Here is a 19,529-nt window from a genome sequence, read left to right on the forward strand (position 1 = left end):
GATATTTTAGCCAAGTCCAAATTACAGTGCATCCATTGATATAACAATTGGATTAAGGACTTTTAAAGGCTTTTCCCCCAAAAAAATAAGGAAATTGAAAATAATTGCTTAAAAAGTATTGAAAATGTTATTTAACTTTTAACATAAATTCAAACATATCAGTCTTACCTTTGATGCCATTCTCATGAAAAGCTTATTTTGATCCTCTGCTGTTCTCATTTTTTCATTTCTGACCAAATCCTTCAGGCTCAGATTATCGTCGTCTTGAAAATAGCGAACCCTTTCCTTGTCGACATGAGTATTGATCTGAAAATGAATACCAAGAAATGAAGATTAATTTGGTATGATTTACTAGCTATTTCAAAATGAATATTACTAAAAACTGTATAGGACTAAACAATTCCAAAATCAGCACTGAATTTTACAAAATGTTACACCTTCAGAAAAGTGACTACAAACTGATATAAGAAAGAATTCATAATAATTTCTCATCAAAACCATCACCACAATGGCCTTTTGTAAAAGGCTATTGAAAGTATCAAAACAGATAACATAAAAGCAAATACTGTTGCACCAAGAGAAATAAACTGGTAAGTATATTCACAAATCACAATTCTTATCAGTTCCTAGGGAGATATTCCTGACCTGGCTCAACTAGCCATAATGGACATGAGAAAAGAATTGGAGTGGGAAGTGGAAGAGAACTTTCTTACATGGATTTTGGCGTTCATGGTCAATTCTACTCAAATACATTATCAAATATATTCTAAGAATTGAAAATTTTAAAAATTATTACACAAACACACATACCATCTGCTTTTTCCTTCTTTTGCCTGTAGAATCGAATGAGTCTCGTGACGTATTAACAGGCCAAGCTCTCCCAGTTTTGTCAGTTCTAACCAGGACAACTTCATGATCTTCTTGAAAGGCTGTGGTCTGTATCAAAGTATGAAAACAGGTCAGACAACATAAGAGTTCTGTTTTGTTTTTAAATGAAATAAAATATGTGCCATATTTTCATTTAAAGAATGAACACATCTTCTAAACATGGCAAGATGGAACCAGTACACACAAGTTATTCAGAATTATGTTTCCTTTTTTATGTTTAAAAAAGCCGCTTGGTTATAATTACATTGTGAGCGGCAGTATATCACAATAAATTATATACAAAAACATCTTTTCTTTATAAGGTCTCAAATTTTGCAGTTCACCTATATTGCCATTAATATATTCCATCATTAATTGAAATGTAAAGGCATGAGATTTAACATTCTATCTTAGCCAAGGGCTTTCAGTCCGATAAGTTATTAACTTTTTCCCATTTCCTCAGAAATTGTTGCTCAGTTTTCCCTTTTATCACCATTGTCAACTTCAATTCTTCAAATAATTCTGTGCTTATTATCTTCCAATATCTAGCAAATATCAGGCGAGCTGCTGTAACCAAATACAAAATAACACCTTCTTCTTGTTGGTTTAGTTTTCCTTTTATATCTTCTGTAATATTTAGTAAAAATAGTTCAGGGTTTAATTCAAATTCGATTTGCATAATATCCTTACTTTTGGCATGAATCAGATTCCAGAATTGAGACGCTTCAATACACTCACATATGATAATAAGATGCACTGGGTTGTTTACATTTCCAACAACTGCTATCTTTGTTTCCTCTTATCTTAGCCAATTTTAATGGTGATAGATGCCACCTATCAATCAATTTATAATAGTTCTCTATTAGGTGAGCACTTTTAGTAAATCTTAAATTTTTCATCCAAACTTTTCCCCAATTTTCTAATGTTATTTGATGAGTAATTGTTCCTAACAAAACATTCATAGAACCAAGTGTCTTTCTTTATTAAAAATACTTTTAAATATTATTATTTTGCTTTCTGCTTTTATACATCTTTTCTAATTTTACAGGTATATGATACCAACATTTTAAAGTAGTTCACTTTTAAATCTTGACAAAGTGTGAATCTGTTTTTCTCCAGGATTTCTTCCAATGCTCCAGTTTTATTTCATGTTCAATATTTTTTGCCCATTTTATCATTGTACTTTATCTTTAATAATTTCTTCCTTCAGTTCTTGATCTATTAGATATTTGTTGAAGCTTGTCATTTACCATTTTCCTTTTTTCAACAAGATTTTCTCTGTATTCCTTCTATTTCCAGTTTTTCTCTTGATTTCATCTTAAACTTTTTCACTTTTTGTTTTTTATTTGCCATCTTCTAAAAAAGGCTTCTTGCAGGGAGATCCACAATGGTATTCTTCTGTGTGTGTGTGTGTGTGTGTGTGTGTGAGAGAGAGAGAGAGAGAGAGAGAGAGAGAGAGTGTGTGTGTGTGTGTGTGTGTATTGCATCTTCCAAATCATCAATAACACTCACCTAATATAGTGATCTTCAAATTCTTTGTTAATTTTTCGCTACCATACCCCACATACGCATGCCAACCAAATCTTAAATTGAAGCCCTCTAATTTTAGCACTGTTTCATTTTCTAAAGATATCCAATCTGTGATCTATGTTAATCGACTTGCATAATAATGTAATTTAATGTCAACAACCTCCTCTTTCCTTAATATCTTTCATTTCCCTCTGGGTTTTTTCCCTGCCCATACAAATTTCAGTGTATTTCTTTGCCAAGCATTAAATGGTGGTTTGTTATTATTAGCAAGTTCTGAAACAAAAAAATTATTTTAGGTACAATGTTCATCTTAATTGCTGCTATTCTTCCTAACAATGATAAATTCAATTTCAACCATGTTTATTTCTCTTTTAATTTATTTCAGACTCTTGTTTCATTGAACAAGGTATACGTTCTGGTGGACACACACAAGGAGCTCTCCTGGTATGAATCTGTTACTCTTTATATTTGCATAAATAATAAATGATAATCAACTAATCTTGTGGCAACTTTAAAAACTAACAAATATGATGGAAGCTTTTACAAATTAAGAGGCCTTTAGACACATCGGATATATTATCCTCAGCTTCAGGTCTATACACATGGCGGCATGGGATGGGAAAAGAAATGCAAGAAATACAAGCTGTGACAATGACATTAATAATATTGGCCACTCACACAATGGTTACTGCTGGTAACACAAACATCTTGGCACTAGATAAACTAATGAGCATATGTAGGCTAATGAGGGAAAAAAATCTTTTATCCTAATTCAAGCTGTGGGAGTAGAAAGAAATGTCTTGATTAATTTTAAATCAGCTGTTTCTTTTTCCAATGTTCCTTTCAAGTTCTAGTCTTCCATTGAGGTTCCTTTGCTCAATAATGATTACTTTATTATCATTTATAAGGTCTCCTGGGAATCTGTGTTTTCCCTATTGGTTTTTGAACCCTTTAAGTAGTATGAGTCTCACTATCTGCCCTGTGTCTCATCCTTGGAAAAAAGGTGGGATATATATCTGTGTGTATGTACATGTATATGGTACTTTGGCCCCATTATGAGAAGGCAAGACTCACTAGAAAAGATAATAATGCTTGGTAATGAAGAAGGCAGCAGGAAAAGAGGATGACTGTATTCCAGATGGAGAGACTAAATCAAGGAAACCACAGCCCTGATTGATTGATTGATTGATTGATTAATACATATGTCTTTTTATATAATCTCCCCTAGTCTTTCATGAAAATACGGAAGAACACAAAGTAATACTAACCATGTGCCCAACACTGAAGCCATGGCTTCAACTAGTTTGTGAAATGGTTAAAAGTACCTTAATACTACAAATATATACTCTAAATGGGGAATGGGAATTTTGTGACATCTAGCTACTACAGTCTGTACTTCACTTCCCAGCATTCCCCAACAGCTGCCTAGGGCAAATTGTAATTGCAGTGGACCAGCAACTGGAGAGTCTCTCCCATTCTAAACGAATACTAGCACTAGAGAAGAAACAGAATTTGCCCTATGGCAGCCAAGAGAAAACTCCTACAGTTGGTTTATTTGTTTTCAAAACACAGCTAACAAGGGCCAAGCATTATATCTGAATCAGCTCTAAATAGTGCAGTATTAAACATCAGGGAAAGTATCTGCAGATGTATAGAACAAAAAACAAATACTGTATAAATAAAGAATTTGAAAATAACATAAGCCTCCCACACATTAATTAGAAAACAGAAACTCATTGTATGCTAATTGATTAAATTAGCTGTAATAAGGGGAATGTTATCAAAACTGGATACATTAAAACTGACTTTGTCAGGTTTGATAAACACTGATATCAATCTCTATCCAAGCCATTTTCAGCCAAATAAACAATGTGTCCACCTCACATCTGCTATACCAGTAATGACAGCTTGTCCCTGAAAGGTCTAAAAGAGTATGAAAGTTCTGTGATTATGAAAGCAGAGCTCTAAGGTCTTGATTATATTTTTCATGAAAACCAGCACAGAAATAATGGATAAAGAGGTGGGAGGGGAACACACACACGCACAATCACACCAAGAGACAAAGCTAAACTCTGGAATGCACATTGTTTTCTCTCTTATGCAATTCTCCTCCACCATCTTTGCTAGGTTACATTTGCACTGATGCAAATAGGAACCGTTGTAAGCCAGACACTGAAACTAGAATGACTAGGAATATTGTTTTGGATTTCATTGTAGTTGCTATTGTGTACACACAGCATGAATCCATTATTAACACCACAAAGGAAACAGGGCTGGGCAAGAAATACAGGGGAAACAAGCTTACCCCACAAGGCCTGCAACTAATTTGCAAAATCAAGGTTTGCAGATATCCAGCATTTACAACCGAACCTATTCAAATGCAATAATCTATAACCAGGGTTAAAATAGATATAAAATTTAAAATTACTGTAAATAGTATGCTGACCTAAGTCTTCCTTTCACAAGCTCTGAAATCAAGTTTCTAAATGTAGGCCATCTGCATTCATCATATCTTGCCAACACCAGCATTAATACATACAAATTAAGTATCTGATTACTAAAGTAGATGGTTATTCAAGAGTTGTGTATATCCCTCAAGTCAACTTGAACTGCTGAAAGTGTATGGTAGAGACACTCATCAATTAATGCATTTCAACTCTGAAAAACCAAAAACTAGAATCTCAAAGGATAGTGTGTTATCTGTGCAGCTCCAAGAGAGGAAGACTGATCCATAATTTAATAGCAGAAAATGAAAGGACCCAAAATGCACACCATTTAATTAGAGAGCAGCCATTTGACACTGAGCAGAGCAAAGGGAGTCGACAATAGCCTGATAACTTTGTAACTGCCAACTATTAAAATGCAACTGCTTCCCAATATTAAATGGCCAAAGTAAATGATAACAGTTGCAAGAGTCTTTTGCAGGAATGGAAGGGGGAGATATTGGTGCTTTAAAAAAGTTTAAAGTTAATGAGCAGATTATATATTGCATGAACTAAACATGATGAGAGGACAACTGCAGTTCTCTACCAAGAAGTAACCAAATTAATCCAAACATGGTATCACAGAGCCATTATAATTGATATCAGCAAGTAGAAAAAGAAACTAGGTTTGATGTCCTTAATAGCTAGACCATTCAAAATAAAGTACACAATTTCCATTAAGACTTAGCTGTATTACACATCTGAAAGACTACCTCCTCCCATAAAAGCCTGCTTGTCATCAGAGATCCTAAGCAGACAGGCTTTAGCATGTCTCACTACCCTGCAAAGCTGGGTTGATGTGACAGGACTGTCTCAAACAGCAGCACCTTGAATCTGGGACTCTCCCCCAAGGGAAGTCAGGCTAATTCCATTCTTTTGAAGGTTCTGGTGAGCAGTTAATACTGTATTGTTTCACATGTCCTTCTATCTTTAAAACTAGGGTTGGCTGCTGTGGTTATTTTGTCTGTGCTTTTAAAACTATTTTTGAAAACTATATCTGTTCTTTGGAATGGACTGTCTAAGCTTGCCTTGAAATGCTTTGGTAGCCACAGGGCAGTCCCAGTTATCAGTATAGACCTAAATAGTGATCAGAAGGAAGGGATTGGAAGTTCTGTTGAAAGCAATATTGAAAGCCTTTCTTCACTGCCCAAATGTTCCTGTCTTCCTCTGTTCCCAATGCAGCTTCTGAGTTTAAATGAGATCACAGGTTCTCAATCTGGGAGGCAGGCACCCCCAGAAGGTGTGCGATGGAACTTTTGGGGGGTGCAAAAAAAAGGGTGGCTTCTGTACTTGAGTCACAAGTCATTTTTTTAAACAATTAGAATCTAATGCTCCATTTAGATTTGCAATTATTTGCACTGAGCGAAAACTTTTTTAAAAGTTCAGTTTCTTCACCCCCATACTGTACAGTGGTACCCGGGATACGAATGCGCCGCCTTACGAAATTTCCGGGTCGAAAAAAAATCCATAGAAAAAAAACTGTTCCGGGTTACGAAGGTTATTTCGGGTTACGAAAAAAATTTGGTGCTTTTCGGCTCTTTTTCGCACGAAATCGCGGCTTTCGCTATTAGCGCCTATGGCTTTTTCGGCTTACGAAGGATTTCGGGTTACGAACGCGGCGGCGGAACGAATTAAATTCGTAACCCGGGTGGGACCACTGTACATGATTTAATGTGTCGTTCAAAAATTAGAAATTAGACCTTTCATCTTTAAATGTGATATTGCTTTTGTAGGGGGGGCAAACATTAATCAAACATTTTCTAGAGGTGTGGGCATAGAAAAGGTTGGGACCACTGTGTTAGATCATCTAGAGGCTTGTCCTGTTTCTTTGATACCATTCAGCCGACACACTATGTATTGTATTGATAGCGGCTTACTGTTTTATGAGTGTTATTTTATATGAAATGGTAGTTTTTTATCTTGTAATGTTGTTTCTATTGTTGTAATCCCACCTCGATCCGCAGGGAGAGGCCAGGAAATATAAATTATTATATATTATTATTATTATTATTATTATTATTCTTATTATTATTATTATTATTATTATTATTATTATTATTTGCACTCTTTAGCCAGAGGGAATGTCCCTTCAGTACTTACTCTGGACGACGACCTCTTTGTATTGTGGGCCATCTGTACCAATTCCCAGCTGAAGTAAAGTCTAAGGGGCCGGAAAGCTAAAACAGCCTTAGACATATCTGACAGTAGCAACCATAGAAGGAGAGGATACACAATTGCAACAACTAGTGAAAGTCTCAGGTAGAAAAACTGATTTCTTCCAAAGTTATTACAGCTCTATGGTGTACAAACAAGACTTGGCCCCTTCATGCTTTGCCCTAAGCGATAAAGCACACAAGTGAATTTCACTGGCCTCAGCTGTCAGGCTGCCATCAGCCAGACGTACTTAAATATGCACATAGTGTATTACAAACTGTGCAGTTAACTGAAAGATCATCCACACACCCCAGATGCATTGGAAGAAAGCCAGGCATCTTCATCTAAGGAATTTAGCTTAATTACTCATCTTAAACTGTGTAATTACTTTCATGAAATGTTTTCTTTACATTCTGGATACCATTGACTAATGAACCTTAGAACACCAATTACACATACTGTTATACTGATGAGCCTCTTTTATAATGGCTTTTCAAAATTTAAATCATTCCTAATTGTACTACACTGAATCAAAAATGTCCCAATTCAAGTTTAATTAATATACAGTGTAGGTTTTGAAAATGGGGCACAAATGTTGATTTTATAACTCACCCTCTCTTCACATGGGACATGCCTCTTGAGAGGACAGTAACAATCAGAGTAAAAATGAACAAAAGACTGTCAATGTAGCTGCTGCCAACTGGGGGGGGGAAATAAAAAAGAAAATGGGAGTAGCCTGTTCTTAGGGAGTTAGTAGCTGACTGCAGAATCTTGCCTACTGGGTTATCAGATTAGAGTTTAGATATAAAATCAGGATGAGAAAATCTTTCAGCCTGAAGCCCAAATTCAGCTTCACAGATGCTCTCACACTGACAGTCTCCATCATTGAAAGCAAAGGCAAAATGGTGGAAATCATTACTCCAGGACATTTGAGCTTGCATTTATTGCTGTTAGTAAATAAGCTTGATGAGAGGCTTTTCAGCCTTTTAAGAAAAAAAGTTAAAGCCCCATACAAAAACTGGGAAACCACCAAATTATGATGAAAGGGGAACAGCCCTCTAGGGAAGCTTAGAGAGTCAGAGTCAGACCACTGAAGAAATTGTTCTTGCCTGAAGTTCCCTGTCTTTTTACAGAAGAAGGGGCCATGCTAAACTGTAGAAAATTAAATGTCTGGATATAGAGGGAGAGAACGGAAAATAGAAAGACATGGAAGATAAAGGTTGAGAATTCATCAGTGACTTTCCAGTTCTTCCACTGTTATGTATTATTTCTGAAGTTATGTCTTCAATTAATTTAATTTTTAATTCAATATTGGATTCATTTACAGTATGCTTTCATGTCTCAATACAACTGCCCAATACTATGCATATTTCCTTTACTCAGATGGAAGTCTCACTGAGTTAAGTGGGCTCATTTCCAGGTAAGTGTCTCTTGGTGTAAATGGTTTTGCTGGCATCAGCCAACACTAGGTAAAATGCTTGCTCTGCAAAGCAAAAAGATGAGAACCAGGGTTGGCAACACTGGAAGTCAAACTTTACAACACAACAGCTTTAAGCGCTTGTGGAAAACAGAATCAAAGAAAAAAGTTGACAGTCTGCTTTGCCTTTTCTAAATATCAGTGGCAATCTCCAGACCACCCCGACCCCAATTAAAGACTGAAAACATTAGTGTGTGCAAATATATAGTGCAGTGATGGTGAACCTTTTAGGGGCCGAGTGTCCAAATTAAAAGGTATTGCAGCACCTGCCCTCTGGGGACAGGACTATTGCCTTCCAGGGGCAGGACGTCTGCCCTCCAAGGGCGGGACTCCTTCCCCCACCCTCCCGGGGGCAGGGGGAAGAAGAGGAACAGGCACAAGCTTCCTCCTCCTCCCTCCTGTCCAGGTGCCTTCCCTGGCTTCCAGGTGCCTCTCCAGAGGCAGTTGGAGCCCGGCGACAGTGCTGGGAGAGGCACTCTGGAGAGGTACCTGGAGGCCAGGAAGGGTCAGAATGGAGGAGGAACAGGTGCATGCCTCTTCCTCCTCCTCCCCCTGCCACGTGGCAGGGGAAATGGTATTGCGTGCCAGAGATGGCATGTGCCATAGGTTCACCATGATGGATATAGGGATACTTCTAACGGATGAACCACTAGGATTGTTTTATCTGTTTTTAAATGGCTCAGTAATTATTTTGGGGTGGTTGGGTGTTATCTATTTTAATATGCCCTTGATACAGATCAGTGGCTGAATGGCATATCAAACCATGATTCTTCCCTCCCTTTTCATTTCCACAACCCCAATCTGTTTGTTGTGTTTTTTTTGGTAACTCCTGCCGGACAAAAAGATCTCACCTGCCCACAGTTTTGTACATATGTTGTCAGTTCCAATGTACTGCCTTACTGAGGATTTAGACATTTCTCTCTTGGACTAGCATGTCTTACGTGGTTTTCCAGCTCCAACACTATAAATGTCATTATTTAGAAATAATGTGAACTCCACCTGAGAAGTAGGCAGCATTCTTCATACACTGACCACCTCAAGACCACCAATTTAACCATAATAATAATAACAATAACAATAATAATAATAATAATAATTCCAAAGGTCCCTGAGTCTTTCACTCTAAATTTTCTCTACCCCATTATGAACTTACTAAAACTAGTGAGAAATTGTTCTCTGTGGTATTACGTGTGTTTGCAGTGCAACACATGAGGAAACCTTTGGAAAATCCCTATAGATCCAATACCTAACTGTAAGTTAGCCAAAGTGTAGTACTGTAGAAATAACTGCCTCTCTTCCTCCTTGTTTCTCATCTCTCCATTTACTCCCTTCCTCAGTTGTTTCCTGACAGTTTTGGATTGTTAAACCCCTTGAGAGTAGGGACTAGGAATCTAGATGGTGAATAATGATGACAATGGCAAGTGAGGTTTTAAATATTATTTAAGAAGTCTGTTCTCAAGACTCTCACAGTCACCCAAATCTATATTCTTAACAATTTCTCTTCGATGAGTCACTTGTCAAATTTCATAATTTCCCTCCTTATCCATTTCATTACACTTGCAGATATAGCTCACCTGCTACTGCTATTTCCATTTAAGTAGTTTTTCCCCCTTATACATCCATTCCACTGCTTAACTTTCTCAAGTTGTCATATATATTTAACCAAAGTCTCTATTATGGCACATACATCAACTCTGTGCAGTGTGTGTGAGCCTTGAAGTTGCCTGTCTAGTAATGGTGACTCCACAGATTTCATAGGGTTTTCTTACGCAAAGAATACTCAGAAATGCTTTGCCTCTATATTCTCTGAAATGTAGCCTACAGCACCTGGTATTCATAAGTGATCTCCGATTCAAATAGTAACCAGGGTTGGCCCTGCTTAAGTTCCAAGATCAGATGGTATCTGGTGCCTTTAGTCATCTTGCATGATCCTTAACTTTCTAACTGCTCCCACCAGTTCCTTCCAATGAGGATAATGAACATAAACTACTGCATTATTTAAGTGAGCACCTGTGCCCGATTTAACTCTAATCATTCCCTCTCCCATATCTGATTTCAGCCATAGTTCTGACAAAGTCATTTATTGTATCATGAAATTAAATGTCCCTGTTATTTTACAAGGTGACTTTATTTCTTCAAAACGAACACAAATGAAAAACATACTCATCATTATGTTTGCTGCATAGCTTTTAAAAACTAAAAGAGACATAAGTTTAACTGCTTGGTGTAACAGGTAAGTTTAGGGACAACAAAGATAATCCTTTAAGCATATTTAAGAAATTGAGATTATGATGCAAAACTGCACAATTCCATTCTCCCTCAAAGCAAGGCTTCCACTTTTAATTACAAAAAGGTTGTACTTGATGTCAGCTAAACTCCTATCTAGCCAAATTCATTCTAGATTTGACCAATCTTATGCACAGTAAGACCTACTGAGTTCAATGGAACTTTTTGGAAAGTGTGTAAAGCATTGTATTCTAAGGAAACTAATTAGACTTAGCAGTAATGAATATTGATGGAAACATCATTTACTGAGATTCCCCCTTCTTTCCCATTCCAGATATTTTGGGATTAAAAGTCCCAGTGTCAGCATCCAGCATCACCAACAGGAGTTTTGATACCAACACAGCAAGAGGGTACCAGGCTAATGGAGTGTGCCCCAAATTCAGTTATGGAGGGAGTCAGATGTGAAATTCAGTATGGCCTCCTTTGAACTAAGATATCAGCTGAAAAGCAGTGGTCCCCTCTGTGCATGCTTTATTTAAAGAGAAAGAAAGCTAGAAAGTAAGTATGCTGAAGCTGTTATTCCATCTTATGATAAACAGGATCTACATTAATTTCATTTTGCAATTCCTATCACACAAGTTTTGTCCCAAGATGGAGCAGCCTAAGACATCTGGCTTCATCTAAAATCATTTTCAGACAAAGGAAATATCCAGACACCATTGTGTGTGATAGAATACAAAAAAAGGAGGAGGAGGAAAAGGAGGAGATTCTTTTCTTCTAATCTTTTGATACATAACCATAATTTTACAAAAGTACTGTCTATGGCACAATAAATTCTCTAATCCTCTTATGAGCCCAAAGTGACTATGTTCCAAAAATGACTATTAACTGCGCTCTGCCTTTTTATTTCCAAATACGCACATCTCTATTTTAAACAAATGTGCATGCATAAATATTTATACATTATCTTCATGACTCCTATTTAACTTTTCCAGAAATGCTTTCTTTTGAGACTTTCATTAAATTAATTTGTTTCTTACAGCTTATACATAATTAAAGAATGATATGAAAATGACACTTGAGTCTAGAAATTTGATTTTGTTACTTTTGCACTGACACAGCAATGAAAGATGAGACTCTTTTTAAAATGTAGTTACTGAATTTAAAAAATCCAGCTCTTTAGAAAAAAAAATCTACAAGATAATGGTGAATTCAAAAACATAGCTGTGTTAATCTGTTTCAGTGTAAAAAGATATAAAGGAACCCTTTAGCACCTTGGATAGACCTCAGAAAAAGAAACAATACCATGCACAAGTCAACTTCACAGCTAGTTCTCATCATTTGAATACTTACATTAAAGGTGTGACATTTCCTATGCTTCTGGGAGAGAATTTAGTTAACTGATCTGATTGATGTTTGTTTGTTTGTTTGTTTCCTTAAAACCAGAGTTTTTGCATAATGAAAATGGGGTGAATGGATGTGGAACCCAAGAGCATGATATTATATGCACAAGATAAATACATAGGAGCACTGGGTAGGGTGCTAATAGTCAAGGAAAAGTACTAGTACTATTTATTTATTTGTTCATTTGACTTTTATCCCACTTTTCTCCAAGTTTGGGGATCAATGTGGCAACTGGCACCGACACATGGGTCTCTTATTCATTTATTGGAATGCTATCAATCTGGATTTGCCCAGAAACATATATTAATCTCCCTCCCCACATACACATCTAAGAATTTATGACTCTCAAATGTTATTTTCTTTTATGGGGCCAGGACAAGGAAGCCTTTGGGGAAAAGAATGTGACAGTGATACAGACATATCCATAATGCCTTCTAATGATAGAACCCATCACTGATGTTATTTATGCTTTCAATTTGTATTTCAATATTAATATTTCAATGCCATATTCACTGAATTCCAACACAAGAGATCCACTCCCTTGAGAGCAAAATGAATCTTTTCTTACCTGAAAGCTCGGAACTAACAATACAATACAGTAATTAGGGTGATTTATGGTTCCTAGTTTACCCAAACTTTAGGTGTGATGCAAACACACTAGATACCAGTATAATTAGGAGGTGTAAATGCAGATAATTAATAAAGGTGTCAATTATTTTTCCTACTAGCATGGTATTATTTGCTTCCAAAGCTTTTTGTTACTAACTTCTTGAATACCCATGGCCATATATTTATTTCAGTTGGCTCACATTCTTTATGCTGAATCTCTGAAGATTCAGGACTTCTTTCATGTTTGACAAACAACAAAACAGCACCTCCTTAAGCACCGTATCAATTAAATAAATGTTAATTAATAATCCACTGTAAAACTATCTGCAATTTTGCAGATATGTTAATATATATATATATATATCTCACATCACTGTAGATTTGCACAGCACTGTACATAAAAACAATAAATAAACCGGCCTGTGGTGATAATCAGAAATAATTGGATAAACATATAAAATCATAGCAATACAGGAAATGGTTCAATAAAACAGGCAACAAAAAAGAACATCAAATAGCAAGTGACAATCACACAAGCCTGGGAACACTTCTCTGAACAGGATGGTCTTCAACTCCGTTTGAAGCTGGTTAAAGAAGTGATGGCTCTTGCTCGCGGGGAATAAGGTCCAGGAGTGAGGGGCAGCAAGTGAAAAGGGGCGAATCCGAGATGGGGCAGAGGAAATCCTGGACTGGGACAGCCGACCTTAACTACCAGAACGGAGGGTCCGAGTGGGAAGGTGAGGAGAAAGAAGGTCTGATAAATAAGGAGGGGCCAGCCATGGAGGGCTTTAAACGTTGACAGCAGGAGCTTATACTGAATATGGAAAGGGAGGGGGAGCCAGTGAAGGGATGCCAACAAAGGAGAGATATGGTCAGAGCAGTGGGCGGAAGTGATAATGCGTGCAGCTGAATGCTGGACAGAAATTAAAGGACGGAGGTGAGAAAGAGGAAGCCCAGCCAGGAGAACGTTACAGTAATCAAGTCGTGAGATCACTAGGGATTGGACCAGGATCTTGGCAGTAGAGGCGGAGAGATATGATCGGATTTTGGCAATATTGTATAAAAAGAATCTACAAGCCTTGGCTGTGGTCTGGATCTGAGGGATACACGACAGAGGAGAATCAAAGATAAAACCAAGACTACAGGCTTGCTGGACTGGTTGAAAAGAAATGTTGTCTACAGGAACAGAAAAGGAGTGTTGGAGGGTGGACTTGGGAAGAAAGACAAGAAGCTCCGTCTTGGACATGTTGAGCTTCAAACGCCGATGGCGCATCCACTGCGAGACAGCTGTGAGACAAGACGAAACTTGCTGTTCAAGCATTGGAGAAAGGTCAGGGGTGTAAAGATACAACTGGGTGTCATCGGCGTACAGATGGTAGGAAAAACCAAAAGAGCTAATGAGTTTACCTATGGACAATGTGTAGAGAGAAAACAGAAGGGGACCCAGAACAGAGCCCTGGGGAACTCCAACAGATAAGGGAACAGAGGATGAAGTCTGACCTTCTGTGACCACTGCAAAAGATCTGTCTGACAAATAAGATCTAAACCAGTCGAGAACAGAGTCTGAGAACCCAAGATCAGAAAGTATATCAACTAGATGACAGTGATCAATGGTGTCAAAGGCTGCAGACAAATCAAGAAGGATGAGAACAGAGTAAAGGCCATTAGCCTTGGCCCGTAAAAGGTCATTTGAGATCTTAGTGAGAGCTGTCTCTGTAGAATGCCGTGTGTGGAAACCAGACTGAAAGGGATCGAGAACGGAGTTGGCTTCAAGAAACTCAAGACAGCGAGCATAAACAAACCGTTCCAAAACCTTAGAAAGAAAGGGAAGAAGAGAAATCGAACGATAGACAAAGAGGATGGATCAAGAGAAGGTTTTTTTCAGAATGGGGGAAATGAGAGCATGTTTAAAGTCCGAAGGGACGGAGCCTGTAGAGAGAGAGAGATTGAAGATATGGAGAAGCGAGGGCAGAAAAGAGGTTGCTATAGAAATTAGAAGACGAGTAGGAATTGGATCAAGAGAACAAGTTGCAGGTTTGGAAGAGTTCAGAAGTGTAGAGAGTTCATCCAAAAAAGCAGAAATTTTTTTAGGCGAGGGCGATAGAAGATTATTAGCAGAAGAAGAATCGGGAGGGACTATCTCAGAGCAAATAGCAGTAATCTTTGAGATGAAATAGTTAGCAAAGTCATTAGGAGTCAATGATGAAGAGACAGGAGGAGAGGGAGGTTTAAGCAAAGTGTTGAAGGTGGAGAACAAACGCTGCGGGCGCCTGCGGGCGGAGATCAATGATTTGTAATAATTCTGTTTTGCCATAGACAGGGCATGTGAGAAGGAAGAAAGAACAAATCTGTAATGAATAAAATTAGGCCACTGTTTCAACTTTCTCCAAAGATGTTCGGCTGCACTGGAACACGACTGGAGAAACTTAACGATGGAGGTAAACCAGGGCCATACTTCCATGCACAGGCATACCTCCGTTAACAAAACTGCTGACAAGGAAACTTCTTTTTAGAAAGTCCATTTATGTCCTCCTATCCCCCCTTTTTTTCCTTATCCTCTGTCTAGGTGGATATTCTTAAGAGCATTAGCATTGGAAGGATGGTGAAGGAGGGGTGTTTTTAACTGTATTTGTGTGCATTCGTTGCACTTTTGTAAGCCGCCCTGATCTTTCTGGAAGGGCGGGGTAAAAATAAAGATTTTATTATTATTTATTAAGAAACAAAAACATTTACTGTCAGGTTGCAGCAGTGTGTGTGTGCAGTAAACAACTCAATAAAAGCTTGAGCTAGGTAATGATGGAATTCTACTCTAGTTAATTTTACTGTAGCTGTGTGTGCCTACCTGTAACAGGAAGCATTAGCTGTCTCCGGAATCCCTTATGGAACATATATAACACAGAGTAAAGGGGAAAGCAGATAAGATTGCCTCATCAATTACCCTCATCATGTTAAAGAAGCTTAGATCTATAAATTTGGCCACCAAAATGGAAATTATAAGTACTGGAGGCTAATGAAAGGAGGTGGGGGAGATATTGTCAGATGTATTTTGGAAGAAGTTTTCTAGTGGTCTTTTGAGGATTCAAAATGTTTTTCCTTACTTCTTCAACATTTACATGACCTGGCTGTTTCATTTCAAATATGCATATTGTAAGTTTTGGATACAAAGTTTGCTGAAACATGTTAAATTGTTCTTCTTTTCTGCAGTGTAGGAACCTGATTCTATTTATTCAAAGTTATTTCTGCTTTTGGTACCAAAAATTCTGTTAAAGAATTAATACTCAGAAGCATATGCTAACTGAGGTATACCTGTACTTACTTTGCTGAACTGAGTCTTTAAAGTTTTTTTTTCACAGCTTTCCTTCACAGGATAATAGTTTAGCACACAGTATGACTCCTATTTGTTTTGCAGATAACTTCTACCAAACAACTATATTTAACAGTGTCTCATCTCTACCTACCACACATCTGTCATTACTGCTTTTGTTTCAGCATCCAAAGCAAACACAGGATAATGTTGCTTTCTTACCTCCCTTGCAGACTCTGTAGCTTGTATCTGTGTTCCACTGCTTTTCAGCTTGCGTGCATTGTCAAGCTGAGCTTGAAGTTTTGCAGCTAAATCCTTTAAAGAGAAAAGATGCTGCTGAATTTAATTGTACTATCAACAACAAATCCATCTCTTCTTAAATTGTTTGTGGGTTTTACTGTTCAAAGATCACCATACAGAAATATGAAGTTAATTTATCATATAAACAAAACTCTATAACCAAAAATCTTGATTTTCATGTGCCGAAATCAAATCAGTTTAAAATATTCAAGCAAATTCAAATGTCTTTTAAAGTAGCAAGAGGCACATTTCAGTAGGTGGGCTTAATTTTCTGAGGGTTTTAGACCTTCCAGATAATGTGAACAATGATTTCTCTTTGGATTTCACAGTTGAGATATATGGCAATAAAATAAATGTATTCAATACTATTTCATCACATACCTTGTTTCCCATCAATTCTGCTTTCACAATTTTAGCACCCAGTTTGTTCATATCTTCATCACTAAGAATATGGGGTTTCTCATCCTCTGAAAAAGGCCTAGTGAAAAGACCAAAAAAAAAAAAAAAAAACCAAAAAACAAAACCCAGTCAGCATGCAGAATGTGAAAATACAATTCGTTGTCCCAAGCTGAAAAATGGGAAGGACTTGTAGCTGCAATACAGTGACTTATGACAGACCCACAATAATACTTCAAGTGAGGCTCTGAGTAGTTCACAAACATCCTATTGTCAGAGGTCCTAGACCACATTGCAGGTTAGGGATCTGTGTTAAGAGAGAGAACTTCACATCATTAACTCTTCAAGGGAGTCTGTTGTTAAAACTGCAGATCAGAGTTAGGCCACAGGCTGCTCTAGATTCCCATTCAAATAACTCCCATACAGGCAGATATCAAACTATTTAACCTTTCTTTTCATACATCTGATCAAACCATATTTTTAAGAGGGGAAGGGGCAATTTAGGACTGTGTAAATTTGAAAGTATCTTACAAAATAACTAAGTTAATAATTTAATTAAAAATTATAACCAAAACTATACTTGTCTATCCTTCATTATAAAAGACTGGGTTTTTTGCTCAGTATGATAATTAGCAAATTAAATAAAAAAAGGTTTGGTGAACATTGTTTCAGCTGCTCTAAGATATTGGAAGGATATCATTAGTGATTTTCTCACAAATCTTGCTCCTTTTGAAACTGAGAAGCTATTTATATTCCAGGGAAAACCCAGTTTTAGATGAAGTAGGTATTAGCTCTATTGCTATATGACACCATTAAAAATCTACCATGTTAGCTTGTATTGTTGACCATGCATCCTATTTCAACTGTGCTAGAACAAGCTTCTTGATCTAGGATCAAACTGATACATCTGTATGTAAAAAGTGTCTACTGAAGAGTATTTCAAAATGAACTCTGCACAACAGGAAAGATGTGGAAGGTCAGAGTCCTTAAGAAAGAGAGACAAACTATTTTTGAAATCTTCTCAAGGACAAACCTAAGTTTTCTGAACAATGACATGAGATCTAACAATTTTTCTTATGTCCTGTTCTCAAGTTTTTTATTTTCTTATGGTGCACCACAATATGAATGTAAATGCTACTTAAAGAGAGGAGAAGTGATTGGGTGAATCTGCCCATCAATTCTGCTTTGTCAAAGTGTGCATCATAAAGAAGCACAAAGATCTTTCAGCATTCCAGACTGTTTCAGGTAAGTGGAATCATCAGCTCTGCATCTATGTAAAGCCAGTCACTGTGATCAATCAGAAATGCCTCACTCTTTTGGTGAGATTTAAAACAAACAAACAAAAACTATTTAAAGTCGAAGGCTTTCATGGCCGGCATCCATAGTTTTTTGTGGGTTTTTCGGGCTATGTGGCCATGTTCCATAAAAGTTTCTTCCTGACGTTTCGCCAACATCTGTGGCTAGCATCTTCAGAGAATGCTTTGCCTGGAAAAAGTTGGGTGTATATATACTGTGTGAGTCTGGGAGAAAAACTATTTATCAGTATACAACCATACATTATTGTCTGTCAATTTCGAAACCTAAGTATCTGTCTGCATACTAATAATAGCAATACAGAAAATGAAAGTAAGTTCTGTTAGATGTACAGTGGTTTGTGGACATTACTTTTTTCCAAAAAAAAGGAAAAAGATTAGACGTAGAAGGATCTACTGGCATTATATTATGTACCATCATTGAAACTACTAACTTAATATAATTTTTATAACTGATCATCTCTTTTGTTCTATCTATTATTATTATTATTATTATTATTATTATTATTAACCTTTATTTATGAAGCGCTGTAAATTTACACAGCGCTGTACATGCAATCATTTTAGTTAGACGGTTCCCTGCCCTCAGGCTTACAATCTAAAAAGACATGACACAGAAGGAGAAGGGAGTGGTGACGGGAAAGGGTAAGAGGTCCAGCAGTTCCTCTCAACCTCCGAGGCCTGGACCAAGGCAGATGGACTGAAGGGAGGGCTTGGCTTCAAAATGGAAGGTTAATCATTATCCAGGGAAAATACATACTCACAAGTAGGATAATACATATACAGTACACAGCAATACAGGAAATGGATCGATAAACAGTCAACAACAGAACATTAGATAGTAAGCGACAATTATGCGATGCCTAGGAAGGCTTCTCGGAACAGGATGGTTTTCAACTCCGTTTTGAAGCTGGTTAAAGGAGTGATGGCTCTTGCTTGTGGAGGAAGAAGGTTCCAGGAGTGAGGGGCAGCAAGTGAAAAGGGGTGAATCCGGGCTGGGGCAGAGGAAATCCTGGGCTGGGACAGGAACCCTTGACTACCAGAACGGAGGGCCCTGGTGGGAAAGTGAGGAGAAAGAAGGTCTGATAAGTAAGGAGGGGCCAGTCCATGGAGGGCTTTGAATGTCGACAGCAGGAGCTTATACTGAATGCGGAAAGGGAGAGGGAGCCAGTGAAGGGATGCCAACACAGGAGAGATGTGGTCAGAGCGGTGGGTGGAAGTGATAATGCATGCAGCTGAATGCTGGACAGAGATTAAAGGACGGAGGTGAGAAAGAGGAAGCCCAGCCAGGAGGACATTACAGTAATCAAGTCGTGAGATCACTAGGGCATGGACCAGGATCTTGGCAGTAGAGGCGGAGAGATATGGTCGGATTTTGGCAATATTGTACAAAAAGAATCTACAAGCCTTGGCTGTGGTCTGGATCTGAGGGATACACGACAGGGAAGAGTCAAAGATAAAACCAA

At 37.6% G+C, this 19,529-nt stretch overlaps 1 protein-coding gene across 3 annotated transcripts in view; it reads right to left on the reverse strand.

Moving 5' to 3' along the window:
* CWF19L2 (CWF19 like cell cycle control factor 2) overlaps positions 1-19,529 on the reverse strand; it is a 78,798-nt gene that overhangs the window by 29,881 nt on the left and 29,388 nt on the right. For 2 of the 3 annotated variants that reach the window (XM_042457997.1, XM_042457999.1), the window contains exons 9-12: positions 16,736-16,832; positions 16,277-16,369; positions 811-936; positions 169-306 (exon numbers count right to left, since the gene is read on the reverse strand). In XM_042457997.1, coding sequence (XP_042313931.1) covers positions 169-306; positions 811-936; positions 16,277-16,369; positions 16,736-16,832 — 454 coding nt within the window. The remainder of the gene's footprint in view (positions 1-168; positions 307-810; positions 937-16,276; positions 16,370-16,735; positions 16,833-19,529) is intronic. The other variant, XM_042457998.1, reaches the window with a different exon arrangement.

Source organism: Sceloporus undulatus, chromosome 3, assembly GCF_019175285.1.
Source record: "Sceloporus undulatus isolate JIND9_A2432 ecotype Alabama chromosome 3, SceUnd_v1.1, whole genome shotgun sequence".
Taxonomy (NCBI): Eukaryota; Metazoa; Chordata; class Lepidosauria; order Squamata; family Phrynosomatidae; genus Sceloporus; species Sceloporus undulatus.